General features: G+C 48.2%; 1 protein-coding gene across 1 annotated transcript in view; it reads right to left on the bottom strand.

The window, feature by feature from the left end:
• Positions 1-3,572: 3,572 nt before the first annotated feature.
• The window catches only part of minar1 (membrane integral NOTCH2 associated receptor 1), a 303,291-nt gene continuing 290,356 nt past the window's right edge, over positions 3,573-16,507 (bottom strand). The window contains exons 2-3 of the mRNA XM_085968972.1: positions 3,695-3,949; positions 3,573-3,611 (exon numbers count right to left, since the gene is read on the bottom strand). Coding sequence (XP_085825098.1) covers positions 3,573-3,611; positions 3,695-3,949 — 294 coding nt within the window. The remainder of the gene's footprint in view (positions 3,612-3,694; positions 3,950-16,507) is intronic.

Here is a 16,507-nt window from a genome sequence, read left to right as displayed (position 1 = left end):
GATCTCAATTCAATTCAATTCAATTCAAATGCTTTATTGGCATGAAAGTTTACAGAGAACCATATTGCCAAAGCTTACATTGCAAAAAGGTACAGTTTTCTAACATTCTGTAGGTGTCAATCGATTTGACATTTGTTGGGTACATACAATATTACTTTTAAACAATATTAATTTTAAACAGTCTTTGTACTTCATTTGGTACGTTCAATATTAATTTTAAACAGTCTTAATTTTAAACAGTCCTCAGGTTGTGACATGTTGTTACATATTTGGCCCCAAGGTATGGTCTGTCTCCTTCTCCTAAGACTAATCTCAATTTTGACAGATCATCCAATTCCTTGAAATCTGGGGTTGTTTGGCTTAGCTTGTTGAATAATATGTTTCTTGATGTGTTGAATTTTTCGCATTTTAGGAGGAAATGCATTTCTGTTTCAACCTCGCCAGCCAGACATTGATCGCATATTCTATTCTCTCTAGGCTGCCAGGATTTCTTGTATCTGCCTTTTTCAATTTCCAGTTGGTGGTCGCTTAGTCTGTACCTGGTGAGGGTCTGTCTCTGTTTTGTGTCTCTGATGGTCGTGAGGTAGTCTGCCAGTTTATATTCTCTTTTTAGGGCCCGGTAACATTCTAATCTGCTTTGGCTTTCGGTTATTTTGTTCCAATGTTCCAGGTAGGTTTCTTTGCATTTTTTAATGATTTGGTTCACTCGGATTGGTGTTTGGACGGCTGTGTTGGTCTGGGGCTGGTCAGGGTCCGGCTGAGTACTTAGTTTCAGTAGCAGCTGACTCAGGGGACTCTTTTCTGGGTTTAGCTCTTGGGTCTGAAAGGCTTTGAAATGAAGGGTGTCTGGGGAGCTAGATTTGAGGTGATTTAGGAAGTTTAGTGCTCGTTTTTGGATGTTTATTATCAGTGGGTATCTGCCTAGTTCGGCTCTGCATGCATTTGTTGGCGTTTTTCTTTGGGTGCGAAGGATGCTTCAGCAGAATTCTGCATGTAGGGCTTCTATTGTGTGTTTTTCCCATTTAGTGTAGCTTTGGTGATTTAGCGCGCCCCATACTTCACTACCGTACAGTGCAATGGGCAGGATTATGCTGTCAAATATTTTGAGCCAGATTTTGATTGGGATTTGGATGTTGTAGAATTTTCTTTTTATTGCATATAGGGCTCTTCGGGCTTTTTCTTTTAGTGCATTCACTGCTATGCTGAAGCTCCCTGATGCTGTAATAGTTAGACCAAGGTAGGTGTAGCTCATAGTGTGTCCTATAGTGGTATCACTGAGGGTAAACTGGTATTTGTTTTCCTGACATCTGGGCCTTTTTTGAAAAATCATGATGTTGGTTTTCTTTAGATTTACTGTTAGAGCCCAATTTTGGCAGTATTTGTCGAGTAGGTCTAGTTGTTGCTGTAATCCCTGTTCTGTGGGAGACAGCAGAACCAGGTCGTCCGCATAGAACAGGGATTTCACTTCTCCATCCAGGAGACGGAGACCTGGTGACTCGCTTTGCTCCAGCATGTCTGCTAATTCATTTATGTATATGTTGAACAGGGTCGGGCTCAAATTGCAGCCCTGCCGGACGCCTCTTCTCTGGGTGAAGAAATCGGTGCGTTTGTCTCCAATTTTGACCCCGCATTTGTTTTTCAGATACATTGATTTAATAATCTCTCTCTCTCTCTCTCTCTCTCACACTCCCAATCTCTCTCTCTCAAACTCCCAATCTCTCTCTCTCTCTTACTCCCAATCTCTCTCTCTCTCACACTCCCAGTCTCTCTCTCTCTCTCTCACACTCCCAATCTCTCTCTCACACTCCCAATCTCTCTCTCTCACACTCCCAATCTCTCTCTCTCTCACTCCCAATCTCTCTCTCTCACTCCCAATCTCTCTCTCTCTCACTCCCAATCTCTCTCTCTCACACTCCCAATCTCTCTCTCACACTCCCAATCTCTCTCTCTTTCCTTCCATCTCTCTCTCTCTCTCTCCTTCCCCCTCTCTCTCTCTCTCTCTCTCTCTCTCTCTCTCCTTCCTTCCCTCTCTCTCTCTCCTTCCCTCTCTCTCAGTCCCTCTCTCTCTCTCTCTCTCTCTCTCTCTCCTTCCTTCCCTCTCTCTCAGTCCCTCTCTCGCTCTCTCCTTCCCTCTCTCTCTTCCCCCCAGTTGCTCCCTCTCTCTCTTCCAACAACAACATGCCCTCAAAAAGCCTCGGCACCGCCGGGCTCCCCCAGCTAGTATTACATACACAACAGCTCCCACCACCTTTACAGGTTGAGCGTTCCCGATCCCCAGAACTCTCCGAGTGAAAACATTTCTCCTCATCTCCCCTCACGATCTTTTGCCAGTGATTTTGAATCTATGGCCCCTGGTTATTGATTCACTCACCAGAGGGAATAGTTTTTCTGTCTCTACTCTATCGAAAGCTCTCACCATCCTGTAAACCTCGATTCGGTCGCCTCTTCACCTTCTCTGTTCCAAAGAGAACAGTCCGAACTTGTCCAACCTCTCCTCAGAACTGAAGTCCCTCATCCCTGGTAACATCCTGGTAAACCTCCTCTGTCCCCTTTCTCAGGCCTTTACATCTTTCCTGAAGTGTGGAGCCCAGAATTGTCCACAATACTCCAGCTGAGGCCTAACCAGTGATTTATAAAGTTCCAGATAGATGTAAATGAGGCAGAATAGAGGTTGAGTAAGAAGGCTGAATGTTCCAATCAGCATTATATTAAAACAACAGCGAATGGAAAAAGTGAGGATCAGTCATTTCAAAGATAAATTAAAGGGCCTTTAAATTCAGATCCCAAGAGCTAAGCAACTGTGAGCCAGTGCAGTGGTGTTTTGCTGTTAAATCTGGTTTCCATGGACTGCTTAATGACATTAATGACCCAGTGTGAGCCATGGCTCAGTGGGTAGCACCCTCACCTCTGAGTCAGAAACCCGTGGGTTTAAGTCCCACTCCAGAGACTTGAGCACAAAATCTAGGCTGACACTCCAGTGCAGTAGTACTGAGGGAGTGCTGCACTGTCGGAGGTGCCGTTTTTCGGATGAGATGTTAAACCGAGGCCCCGTTTGCTCTCTCAGGTGGACGTAAAAGATCCCATGGCACTATTTCAAGGAAGAGCAGCGGAGGTGTCCTGGCCTATAGTTATCCCTCAATCAACATCACAAAAACAGATTATCTGGTCATTATCATGCTGCTGTTTGTGGGAGCTTGCTGTGTGCAATTGGCTGAGGTGTTTCATACATTACAACAGTGACTACACTTCAAAAGTACTTCATTGAGTGTAAAGTGCTTTGGGACGTCCTGAGATGGTGAAGGGTGCTATATAAATACAAGCCCTTCTTTTTAAACTTTACATAACAACCCCAAAAAGCTGTTGAGACTGGGTATCAATTGAAAATGTCAAAACTGAGATTGATAGATATTTGGTAGACAAAGGTATTAAGGGATATGGAACCAAGGTGGGTTGATGGAGTTAAGATACAGATCAGTCATGATCTCATTGAATGGTGGAACAGGCTCGAGGGGTTGAATGGCCTCCTCCTGCTCCTGTGTTCCTAAGCTTTTTACATCCCTTTTGACCCGGGTCTACCAGTCTGCTGCAGGACGACTTCTCCCCGAGTCCGACTTAAAAAGAATATAAAAGAAGCTTAAAAGCCAGCACCACGCACTCGAAGTAAAAGAGTGAAGATACTGAAACTAGGCCTCACCTGAATATCCAAAGCTGCTAACTTTACCTTCTCACTGGCATTCCTGTTGTATTCCTCTATGGTCCATGATGGCTGGGGCCGCTTTTGCTCCAAAGCCTCTGTCAGTCGGAGGTCCGTGTACAGTGGATTGTTTTTCATATGGGATTTCATGGAATTGGGGTACACGTGAGGGCTGAAGACTTGTTCAATCAAAAGAGAATCTTTCCCCGGCTTTGATGTTCTATGTGATTGTGAAATGACGTATCGCGGATCTGCCTGGAAAAGAATTGAAAGGATTGAAGCCCAGTGAGCAGAAAAGGAAAAGGACAGATCACTAAAAGCACTATTACAGCATTCATTAGGATTATTTAATCAAAGCAATGATCCAAACAAAACCTGCCTTGAGTATGAAGACTAACAGCCCAAAAGAATTGAACTGATTTTACTGGGGTCTTAATTCCCAGACAATCAGCCTGATTGGGACACCAGTAGGTGTTTCCAACTGGTCTCAGTCTCCCTAGGTTAAGGGTGAAGGATTATGAGACAACTGTTTGACATTTCTTGGAAAGAGGCGGTCATTTGACATATCGTTCGAAGACTTGTGTGTGTCAGCAGAACTGCGCGATGTACTCTGGACTTGTTTATGAACTGTGGTCAACCAGGACTGTCCAAACCATTGAAATCTTGAGTGTGTAAGCATGTGGCGTGTCAGGATTAGCAGAGATACCGCTCATAAAGAGATGGGTAACAGTTACTGGAAAAAGCCTGCCGCACAAGTGAAGGTAACCTATCAGGAGGGGTGACCACTGAAAGGTTGAAGACGACAATGGTGCCAGCGATCACGTGCTGTCCATACCACTAAGGAAGGATAAAAGAAGATAAAATTAGCTACTTTGGGGTGAGCCAATGGTGAGGAAACAGACCATCTAAGACGATAGACGTCGGGAAGAACCTTTGTGAGCAAAGAGATTGATCACCTCATTGTTCTGAGCGCTGTGCAGCCCATTCAAAGGTTGTACGTATCTAATCCATTAAAGTTAAGGCAACTGTGTTGTAATATTATGCTGCCAATTGTATTAAGAATTGTAAATAAAGAGTGTTGTGAGACTGATTGAATTTGTTTGAAAATCATTACTCCACTCAGTATATGAAAACCGAGAGACAGGGAAGTGAATAAACTTACAGATAGAGGGGAAATCAGCCAGGATTGCCACTATTGCATTCCAGTGAACCCTGCTGGACAACACAGATGTGCAAATAGTGAGTTAGGGCGATCTCTGTTATGATGAATCCCATGGTTGAATAGTCTTGTACATAAAAAAAAAAGCCACTTTTACATAGAATTACATAGAATGCGCAGCACAAAAACAGACTCTTCAGCCCAACTGGTCCGAGCCGGTGTTTATGCTCCACACGAGCCTCCTCCCACCTTACTTCATCTCACCCCATCAACATATCCTTTGATTCCTTTTTCCCTCGTGTGTTTATCTAGCTGCTCCTTAAATGCATCTCTGCTCTTCGCCTCAACCACTCCCTGTGGGAGCGAGTTCCACATTCTCACCACTCTCTGAGTAAAGATGTTTCTCCTGAATTCCCTATTGGATTTATTAGTGACTGTCTTATATTTATGGCCCCTATCTTTGGATTCCCCCACAAGTGGAAACACCTCCTCTACGTCTACCCTAACAAACCCCTTCATAATTGGAAAGAACTCGATTAGGTCACTCCTCAGCCATCTCTCTTCTAGAGAAAAAAGCCCCAGCCTGTTCTGAAATACAAGATTAAATGCAAGCAGTTAAGAACAGAGGGCAAGAGAAACCTCTTCACACAGAGAGTTATTAATCTGTGGAATTCACTTCAAGGGTGAGTGGTCGAGGCAGAAGTTTTGTCAATATTGAAGATTAGTTTGGATAGGTGGATGAAAGCACTGTACACTCAGTCATGCTGACAGAATTAAAATTCTATTTCACGATGGGATGTTTCATATTCCGTGCAGACTTGCTGAAAGGACAGAAAACATCTGTGAGACTTTTCCCTATTAGTTTGCTCCAAACACTGTGGTAACCCACATCTAAGATGGAGGCCATTTGCTTTATTACAATCCAAAAAGGTTGCTTGGAGATGCTTCGGCAACAATGCAACAAAATAGATATGAAGAGGAGGCCCTTTAAAAGATAACGGCCTAGAAATTCGGGTCCCCACGGGTGAGTACGCGCAGGGTACTCACGCGTAGGCCCAACGAAAGTGCCATTTTCGTGCATGCACGGGAAACTAGAACTTTCGTTCCCTTAAAGGAAGGGGTTGACAGGTGGAACGCGTGCGCCGGAGAGGCAGCACGTGCGCATCGAACGTAAGTTTTTTTTACAAGTTTCTCCGGGAAGGTAAGTCTTCAGCAGTTAGGGGGAAAAATTCAATTGGTTGCGCCTCCCGTTAGCGCCTTAAGAGGGCGCTAATGGGGCGCAAAGCAACTAGCGCCTGGGAGCGGCGATGTTTGCGCTGCTCGCGAAATTAACTAGACATTTTGCGGCGGCGCTAAACAATACCGCCCGATCTCCTGCACACGCAGATCTTGACGTCATTCGAGAGTGCAACGCCCTTGTGATGCCCTGGAACGGAAACTGAGTGGCGCCCCCTCCTTTCCGCCTGGCGCAACCAAGGACAGGTAGACTGGAACGCTTCCCAGTCACTGTGGGGCTGGGGGGGGGGGGCGCTATTTAAAGGGGGCCTTTTCCTGGCTTTTGTGTGGTAGCCATTTTTGCACTACTCATTCTGAGAGAGAGAGAGAGAGATTTTGAGAGAGACAAAGAGAGAAAGAGAGACTTCTGCATTGAGTCAACGCTGTCTGAGGTAGTTTTGGCTTCTGACCATAACTTTGCAGGTACTTTGGTTTTTGACCTTCATAACTTTGATTGCCCAGATACTATGGGGGCTGCAATGGATGGGAACGTCGTCCTTCTCCATCACATTCGGAGGGCACAGAGACGCAGAGAGAGAGTGGCAATCATGGCCAGATGGAGGAGGGCCAACAGGCCTCGGTACAGGAGACCTTATCCTCCCAGTGTATTTCGCCAACAGTTCTCCTACATTAATATGTCTGAGGAGCAGTGTTTGCGAAGGCTGCGCTTCAGCAAGGAGGTGGTCACTGAGCTCTGCCACCTGCTTCAGCCAGATCTGCAGCCTCAACTGAGGAGCTGGACGTCTCTGTTGGTGGCAGTGAAGATAACAGTAGCTCTCAACTTTTATGCCACCGGCTCATTTCAATCAGCTACTGGGGACATCGCCAATATCTCCCAGTTTGCGGTGCATTGCTGCATCCGTCAGGTCACAAATGCCCTCTTTAAAAGGAGACGAGAGTACATCTCCTTCCCCATGACCCCAGACAAGCAGCAAGAACGCGCAACGGGCTTTGCGATGATAGCGGGACTCCCCATGGTGCAGGGCGCCATTGACTGCACGCATGTGGCTTTGCGTGCGTTTCATGAGAATGCCGAGGATTTCCACAACTGAAAGGGCTTCCATTCCTTAAACGTTCAGTTGGTCTGTGACCACAGACGGCTGATACTCGCTGTCAATGCCCACTTTCCTGGCAGCAGGCATGATGCCTTCATCCTGTGCCAGACTTCTGTGGCAGACTTTTTCCAGGCACCGCATCACCAGGTGGTTGGCTTCTCGGGGACAAGGGATATCCTCTGTGCACCTGGCTGATGGCACCGCTCCGTATGCCCAGCACCTCTGCTGAGCTGCGATACAATGAGAGCCATCAAGGTACCAGTAACATCGTTGAGCACACAATCGGCGTGCTCAAGCAACGGTTCCGCTGTCTGGACCATTCTGGAGGAGCCCTTCAGTACTCGCCTGAGCGAGCCTCCCACTTCGTTCTTGTGTGCTGCATGCTGCATAACCTTGCAATCCTCAGGACCCAGCCAATGCCACCAGGCATTGGAGCACCAGCAGAGGAGGAGGAGGAAGAGAAGGAGGAAGATGAGGAGGATGATGATCAGCAGCACCAAGGCGGGAGAGAGGCACACAATGTACAAAGTGGAAGGGCCGTCCGTCAAAGACTCATAGCAAGTCGCTTCTAGGCCTCTTCTGAGGAAATGGCTTCTGCCATTCAAACAACCTGAATGAAACCAACCCGCAACCCCTAAGCCGGTCAAGGCAACAATGATTGCAAAGACCAAACATGTACATTTTGAATACAAAAACTTATTTATTTTACAATGTGTGTCTCATTTCCGCAGGAAAAACTAATAGAAAAAAACAAAAAAAAAAGTAATTAACATAACTGGCTCTCACAACCTTGAGACATGCCTAAAACAGTTAAAACAATTTGACCACGAACCTCGGCCTTTAATAAAACAATGAACAACATTTTGTCACACCTCCTACTTTTTGCCCTTCGAGGATGATCTCCTTCCCTTGCGCACTTCCCCGCTTCCCACCCTGCAGCTCTTCCGTAATGGGACCCCAGTGGCTGCAGCAAGGCTGGTGGAAGGCTGCTGATTGTCACAACCTGAGACTGCAGATGCCCTTGAAGTACGGCCTCGACAAGCTCTGGGCCTGGAGGGCCCGGCTGCAGACTGCACCAACTCTGCATGGGTGGCAGCAGTCTGTCAAGTGACAGTGGTGGCAGCAGGAATGCTGTCATCTTGAGAGAGGACAGCAACTCCCTGCTCGACCGACACACTGGCACTCCCATGGGGCAACACTTCAGCATCCGCAGCAATCTGCTGGAGCACAGATTGCTGGCCTGCTGCAGCGCGGTGAGAGCCCCGGGGAAATGTTTCCGAACCAGCGAGGATGGCAGCAGTCAGTGCTTGCGTGGCCTCAATCTGAGTCTGCATGAGAGCGGTCTGAGATGGGCTCATAGCAGCCAGTGACTGCATTGCAGCACTAAGCATTTGCGTGGCATCCGCCTGTGCTACAGCGAAGTGCTGCACACTCCTTGAAAGTGATTCAATGCATTCGGGCACCTTTCCCAGTGCACCCATGAGCTCAGTGTGCCTGTGCTCTGCCTGGGCGCTCATTTCAGCGAGGACCCGCTCCTCCTCTGCGTCCAGTGCAGTAGGACTCGATGGCATACTCTTGGTCCGGGGAGAAGGCCCCCGAGCTTCCCTACCCCCATCGCATTGCTGCAGCCCACTGGGTGCTGGAGCTTCACCCTCATCAGACCCTTCCCCTCTGATCCCCTCCAGGGAAGGTGTGTTCCCAGTGTGGGCATGGGCTTCCTCGGGAGAGGGTGGCGCTGATACTCCGGCTTCCTCTTCCTCCTCACCTTCAGTTTCAGTCCCACTGGCAGCTTGAGGGCCCATCTCCTCACCTGGTGAATCACCATCTGAAAGCAGGGAGGTACAAGAGTGGCTTTAGCGTGAGGACAGGGGGGCAGTAAGGGAGGAATGAGTGCAGCGATTTAGTAATTTGGATTGAAAGTGTCAAAGGCTGGTGTTGTGAGGAACAAGTGGAAGGAGAGAGGACAAGAAGGTGATGACCTTACCATTGTTGTCCAGAACGGGGTCGTCGTCTCCAGTGGCGACGGGACCGATCACCTGGCTTGCCACAATCCTGTGGACGAGCTCGTCAAGATCGCTGAGGGGTTGCAGCTGAGGCCGCCCTCCACCCGTCCGTTGCTGATGTCTCCTAATATGAGATAGCTTGGCCTGCAAGAAAAAGGGCGGCGTCTGAGTAAATATACAACCATGGTCTTGCCTGATGTGCCTCCCATAGTTGAATAGCCCTTATTGTATAGAAACATAGAAGATAGAAGCAGGAGTAGGCCATTCGGCCCCTCGAGCCTGCACCGCCATTCAATGCGATCATGGCTGATCATCCAAATTCAGTACCCGGTCCCTGCTTTCTCCCCATATCCCTTGATCCCATTAAACTTAAGAAATATATCCAACTCCTTCTTGAATATATTTAATGAATTGGCCTCTACTGCCTTCTGTGGTAGAGAATTCCACAGCTTCACCACTCTCTGGGTGAAGAAATTCCTCCTCATCTCTGTCCTAAATGTCTTACTCCTTATCCTTAGACTGTGACCCCTTGTTCTGGAATCCCCCGCCATCGGGAACATCCTTCCTGCATCTAATCTGTCTAGTCCTGTTAGAATTTTATAAGTTTCAATAAGATCCCCTCTCATTCTTCTAAACTCCAGCGAGTATAAGCCCAATCGACTCCTCATATGTCATTCCTGCCATCCCAGCTATCAGCCTGGTGAATCTTCGTTGAACTCCTTCCATGGCAAGAACATCCTTCCTCAGATAAGGCGACCAAAACTGCACACAATGCTCAAGATGTGGTCTCACCAAGGCCCTGTACAACTGCAGCAAGACATCCTTGTTCCTGTACTCAAACCCTCTCTCTATGAAGGCCAACATACCATTTGCCTTCTTAACCGCCTGCTGCACCTGCATGCTTGCCTTCAGCGACTGGTGCACAAAGACACCCAGGTCTCACTGCGCTTCCCCTTCTCCCAATCTATTGCCATTCAGATAATAATCTGTCTTCCTGTTTTTGACACCAAAGTGGATAACCTCGCAATTATCCACATTATATTGCATCTACCATGCTTTTGCCCAATCACCCAACCTGTCCAAATCATCCTGGAGTTTCTCGGCATCCTCCTCACAGCACACACGCCCACCCAACTTTGTATCCTCTGCAAACTTGGAGATATTACATTTAGTTCCCTTGTCTAGATCACTAATATATATTTTGAATAGCTGGGATCCAAGGGCCGATCCCTGCGGTACCCCACTAGTCACTGCCTACCACTCGGAAAAAGACCCGTTTATTCCAACTCTTTGCTTTCTGTCTGCCAACCAGTTTTCTATCCAAGTCAATACCTTGCCCCCAATCCCATGTGCCTTAACTTTACACGCTAATCTCTTATGCGGGACCTTATCAAAAGCCTTTTGAAAGTCCAAATACACCACATCTACTGGTTCTCCCTTATCTATTTTACCAGTTACATCCTCAAAAAATTCCAGTAGATTAGTCAAGCACGATTTACCTTTTGTAAATCCATGTTGACTTTGTCCGATCCTGTCACTGTTTCCCAAGTGCTCTGCTATTACATCTTTTATAATGGACTCTAGCATTTTCCCCACTACCGATGTCAGGCTTACCGGTCTGTAATTCCCCGTTTTCTCTCTACTACCTTTTCTGAATAGTGGGGTAACATTAGCTACCCTCCAATCCATGGGTACTGTTCCAGATTTCATCGAATGTTGGAAGATGATCAGCAATGCATCTACTATGCAGCCATGGTCTTGCCTGATGTGCCTCCTATAGTTGAATAGCCCTTACTGTATGCAAAGTGTGGAATGTGTATGTGTGTTTGATGAAAGGGCCACAGGTGTTGGATGAGTGTTGGGTATTGTGGCTTTTAAGACCCTCTGGCCATAGAGTGAGGTTGAGATGGAGGGATGGAGAGGTTTTGAAAAAAACCACTCACCCTGACGACCCGAGTGAGGTCGTTGAACTTTTTCCTACATTGGATATGGGCCCTAGGCACCATGCTGCTTGAGGAGGCTCTCTGAGCCACCTCCCTCCACACTCTTCTGTACTCGCGTGGCAAAGGCCTCCTGCCACTCTCTGGGTACAGTATAAATCTTCTGCGCTCCACCGCGCCAACCAGAGCCACCAAGGCTCGCTCGCTGAAGCGCTGTGCTCGCTCCCTGGCCCTCTCCATAGTCCTTGGCTGGAAGATTTAGGCACAGGTCTGTCCAGGCCGAGATTCAAGGCTCCAATGAGCAGGGTGTGGCTGGAGAGCAAGATCGACCCTCCCCTTTAAGAACTGTCCAGCGCCAGTGTGTCTGTGTTCAATCGCTAACTGACAGCACCTGTGCTGCGCCCGCGCTCTGAGGTAACGCCTCGCTCCTCAGCCATAGCACCTTAAAAGAGGTGTGTAGCATCTGATTTACCGCTCCAATCACCTCCAGGGACGATAAAAACCAACTTTGCAGTCGGAGGCGATAATTAGTGCCAGGCGCTAAATTTTGCGCACGGCCGATAACGGCGCCTCAAACAGGGCGATACCGAATTTCTCCCCCAGTGTATTTATAGGTTTGACAGCTCTACCTCAAATTTATGAATGAATAAAAATTGCCTGCTACCATTGGCTCTCCGTGGCCAACGTGATCCCAGGGGACGCTTCGAACTAACTGCACCCCTAGGATGCGCAAGCACTGCGCGCCGGCAGTTGGAGGAGGCCCAGGATCAGAATCCCACGCTGGCCCACAGCTCAACGGCTGGCGCACTAGGTCAGTGCAGGTCGGAGGCTTGCACCCGCGGGAAGCCTCCGACCCGAATTTCTGGGCCAACATTTTCATGACTTAGTAGCCTTCCGCCCATTTTACCCCTTCCTTCTCCCTTCTTCCCTCCTGCCCACCCCTCAAACAAAACTGCTGGCCCTACACGAGCAGTCAGTCGCCCTGTGCCAGCACCCAAAATCCTGGCGTTGGAGCTAGAGTCCGTGTGGAGCCAGAGTCCGTGTGGAGACAGAGTCCATGTGGAGACAGTGTCCGTGTGGAGACAGAGTCCGTGTGGAGACAGAGTCCGTGTGGAGACAGAGTCCGTGTGGAGCTAGAGTCCGTGTGGAGACAGAGTCCATGTGGAGTCAGAGTCCATGTGGAGCTAGAGTCCGTGTGGAGAGAGAGTCCGTGTGGAGTCAGAGTCCATGTGGAGACAGAGTCCGTGTGGAGACAGAGTCCGTGTGGCGTTTGAGTCCGTGTGGTGACAGAGTCCGTGTGGCGTTTGAGTCCGTGTGGTGACAGAGTCCGTGTGGAGCCAGAGTCCGTGTGGAGTTAGAGTCCATGTGGAGACAGAGTCCGTGTGGAGCCAGAGTCCGTGTGGAGTTAGAGGCCGTGTGGAGACAGAGACCGTATGGAGACAGAGTCCGTGTGGAGCCAGAGTCCGTGTGGAGCCAGAGTCCATGTGGAGTTAGAGTCCGTGTGGAGACAGAATCCGTGTGGAGATGGAGTCCGTGTGGAGACAGAGTCCGTGTGGAGACAGAGTCCGTGTGGAGACAGAGTCCGTGTGGAGACAGAATCCGTGTTGTATTGATTTCTTTGTGGGTTCAATGATGAGACATTTATGAAAGAGATTGGCCTAGAAATTCAGTGGCCTGCGCCACCAGTTTGCGCCCAAAGAGGGCTTTTGCGCCACTGTCCAAACCTACCGCGATATTTAGCGGGGCGCTAATGGCGGTGTTAGCCTGTAGCGCTGCGCCGCCACCGATGACGTCATCGGTGTGCGCAGCGCCCCGCTATCGCCCCGCTGGCCATATTTGGTTGCTGCCGCCTCCTCCGCGCCGGCCGCAAACAGCGACCGGTACACAGGGGCCTACCTGTGCCGGTAGTGGGGCGAGTTAAAGTGGGGGTGCGGCCGGCCGCTTTTTCGGCGGCCGCCTGCCCGCACCTCCGTCCCCGGCCTCCTACACCCGCTCCCCGTGGCATTGCCGGCTGTTGGCACTTCTCCTTGGTGCCGGGCTCATTTGCCGGCACTCGTGAGCGGGGATCGCGCTGTTGCAGGCACCTCCCCCTTAAGAGTGGGAGGAAGGCCTGCATTACCGCAGGCTGCCGTGCCGCAGCGGGTGGCGCTGCGGCACTTTGCACGCCGATATTCAGTTTCAGCGCCCCAAGTGGGGCGCGGAAACCCTTGTTTAGCGGCCGGCTTCCACTTGGGGCGCTGAAACTGAATATCCCGCTGGCGCAAGTGGCTCCGTGCGCAGCGGTAATTCCAGCGCCCAGGCGAGCTGGGCGCCCCTAACTGAATTTCTAGGCCAATGTCTTTTAATCTAAAGTCTGTTCAACTCTTTTTAACAGCATTTACAGGAGACATCAGGCTAGTGATGCATCTAGAACGAAACTGAAACCAAACCAAACTGCTTGTCTCTGTCACATGACCTCTGCTGGTCAGGCACAAGCAATCAATACATGCAAACATGCTGGTAAGGCATCATAATCAAACAGGCAAATACCATCTCTATTTGCTGATATCATTACATCTCCTTTTCTTAAAACAAAAGTATTTTACTTTTAACTAACAACATGTTTTCTTTGTATTAATCTGCATTTTAACTGTAACACTTAATGAACTTACATTATCATTATCATGATCAAGGTTTTTTAACCTTGCTTTGTGTGTTCACATGAAATATGTCAATACACTAGAACTTGAAGAAAGAATAAGATAACACTACTTCCTTCTATAACAATAGTCCTTAAATTTGCTCAATGAGTCTCTCAGGAGGCTTCACATGTCTTGAGGATTTTCTGATTGATTGTCGTTGAATCTGAGTTGTTGCCTCAGATGATGGTTTCTCAGCTGTGTGATCAGGTTGTTCAACAGTATCAGTCTCTTGACCTGCTGTGGCTAGTCCCATGAGAAGATCTCGATGATTTCTTCTCAGAACAGCACCCTCATCTGTCTGAATGGTGTATGATCTTGGTTGAACTTCACTCAGGACAGTTCCCTTCTGAGTCCATGTGTTTGTTTTGTCTTTCAACCTTACTTGGTCACCAGTGTGGAGTTCAGGTAGGTTTTGTGTTCCTCTGTCATAGTAGTACTTTTGCTTTTCTTTCTGTTGTTCTTTGAACTTCCTCAATTTCTCCCCCTCTTTTGTTTTCAGGAGGTTCTCCGGGATGGGTAGGTTTGACCTTAGCCGACGTCCCATCAGGAGTTGGGCTGGTGACATACCACACTCGAGCGGCGTTGTGCGGTATACAAGCATGCTCTGGTAGAAGTCAGTTCCACTGTCTTTTGCCTTGTACATCAGTCTTTTCACTGTCTGGACCGATTTTTCCACTAGTCCATTGGACTGTGGAAAGTGAGGACTTGACGTTGTGTGGACAAAGTCCCACTCTTTGGCAAAGTGTCGGAAACTTGCATTGTAAAACTGGGGTCCGTTGTCTGTGAAGACCTCGCTTGCCACGCCATGTCTGGAGAATATGGCTTTCATACATGTTATCACAGCATCTGCAGTGGTGGTGTACAGTCTACAAACCTCTGGATACAGGGAGTAATAGTCTGTGACTACAAGATAGTCCTTCCCTTGACATACGAATAGGTCAGCGCCTACCTTCTGGTAAGGTCTGTCTGGCGCTGGGTGTGGCTTTAGTGGTTCTACCGGATTGCTTGCTCGATATTTCAGGCATATTGTGCAGTTTGACACCTCATTTGTCACATCTTGGTTGATTCGTGGCCAGTACATCACCTCTCGTGCTCTTTTCTTACACTTTTCGATTCCCAGATGTCCTCCATGGATCCTTTTTAGCATCTCTTTTCTCAGACTCTTTGGGATAACTATTTTACTTCCTTTGTAGATGATGTCTTCGACCACTGATAGTTCTGCCCTGCAGTTCCAGTACTCTGCTATGTCAGGTGAGCAGGCTTGCTTCATGTTGGGCCATCCATCCAAGATGCTTTTCCTCAGTCGTCTCATTGTTTCATCTTTGTTTGTCTCAGTCTTTATGAGCTCCATCTTTGCATCTGCTATGGGCAGTGCACTTGTGATCATGTCCACGTAGGCGTTCACTTTTTCATCCATTGTGGTGTTTGCGGGCTCACTTGGGTCTACAGCTCTGGACAACGTGCCTGCTGTATACATCAGCTTACCCGGTGTGTACGCAACATTCAGTGTATAGCGTTGCAGCCTGATCATCATTCTTTGTATTCTAAGCGGACAGCTATTTAGTGGCTTTTGGAACAATGCAATCAAGGGCTTATGGTCAGTCTCTACACTGATTGCTTGTCCTGCCACAAACTGGTGAAATCTTTCACAGGCGTATGTGATGCTGAGCAGCTCCTTTTCTATTTGAGCATATCGCGTCTCCGCGTCTGTCATTGAGTGCGATGCATATGCAATAGGTTGCCAGTAGTCATATTTTTGCAGAAGAACGGCACCGAGCCCACTCTGTGATGCATCTGATGATATCTTGATGGGTCTCGCTGGGTCATAAAACCTCAGAACTGGTTCCTCTGTGAGCAGTTTCTTTGGATCACTCCATGACTTCTCATGCTCATGATTCCATTCCCATTCTATGTTCTTTTCACTTAGTCTTCTCAGTGGCGCCATCTTTTCTGAGAGGTTGGATATGAATTTCCCCATGTAGTTGATCATTCCATTAAACCTCTGCACGTCCTTTTTGCATTGTGGCTTTGGCATATTCTCAATGGCGGACACCTTTCTGGGATCTGGTCTGATGCCCTCACTGCTAAGGATATCTCCCACGAATGTCAGTTCTGTCACCCCGAGCTGGCATTTCTCTCTATTCAGCTTCGGGTTTGTTTTCCTTGTTGCTTCCAGCACTTTTTTCAGTCTCTCGTCATGCTCAGTTCTCGTGGTTCCCCATACTATGATGTCATCCATTGATGTATCAACTCCCTCCAGGTGCTCATAGATCATATGGATAGTTTTGTGATACACTTCAGGAGCTGAGGCAATGCCAAATGGTAACCTTAGGAATCTGTATCTGCCAAATGGAGTGTTGAACGTGCACAGTCTTGAACTTGCCTCGTCCAGCTACATCTGCCAAAATCCTGATGATGCATCTAACTTGCTGAAATACTTTGCATTTGCTAACTGTGCCATGATTTCCTCACGTGTAGGAAGCTTGAAGTGCTCTCTCTTTATTGCTCTGTTTAGATCTCTTGGATCCAGGCAAATTCTGAGCTTTCCATTCTTTTTGTCCACAACGACGAGGGAACTCACCCATTCAGTTGGCTCATCTATCTTCCGAATCACGTTCAGGCTTTCCATCCTGTCCAACTCTGCCTTCAGTTGCTTTTGAAGAGCAAACGGAACTTTTCTGCATGGATGTATGACCGGTG

This window comes from Somniosus microcephalus, chromosome 27, assembly GCF_052327205.1.
Source record: "Somniosus microcephalus isolate GS21.2 chromosome 27, FLI_Smic_1.0, whole genome shotgun sequence".
Lineage (NCBI taxonomy): Eukaryota > Metazoa > Chordata > Chondrichthyes > Squaliformes > Somniosidae > Somniosus > Somniosus microcephalus.
Note: the sequence above shows the minus strand (reverse complement) of the source record. Positions and strands in the feature narration are given on the sequence as shown.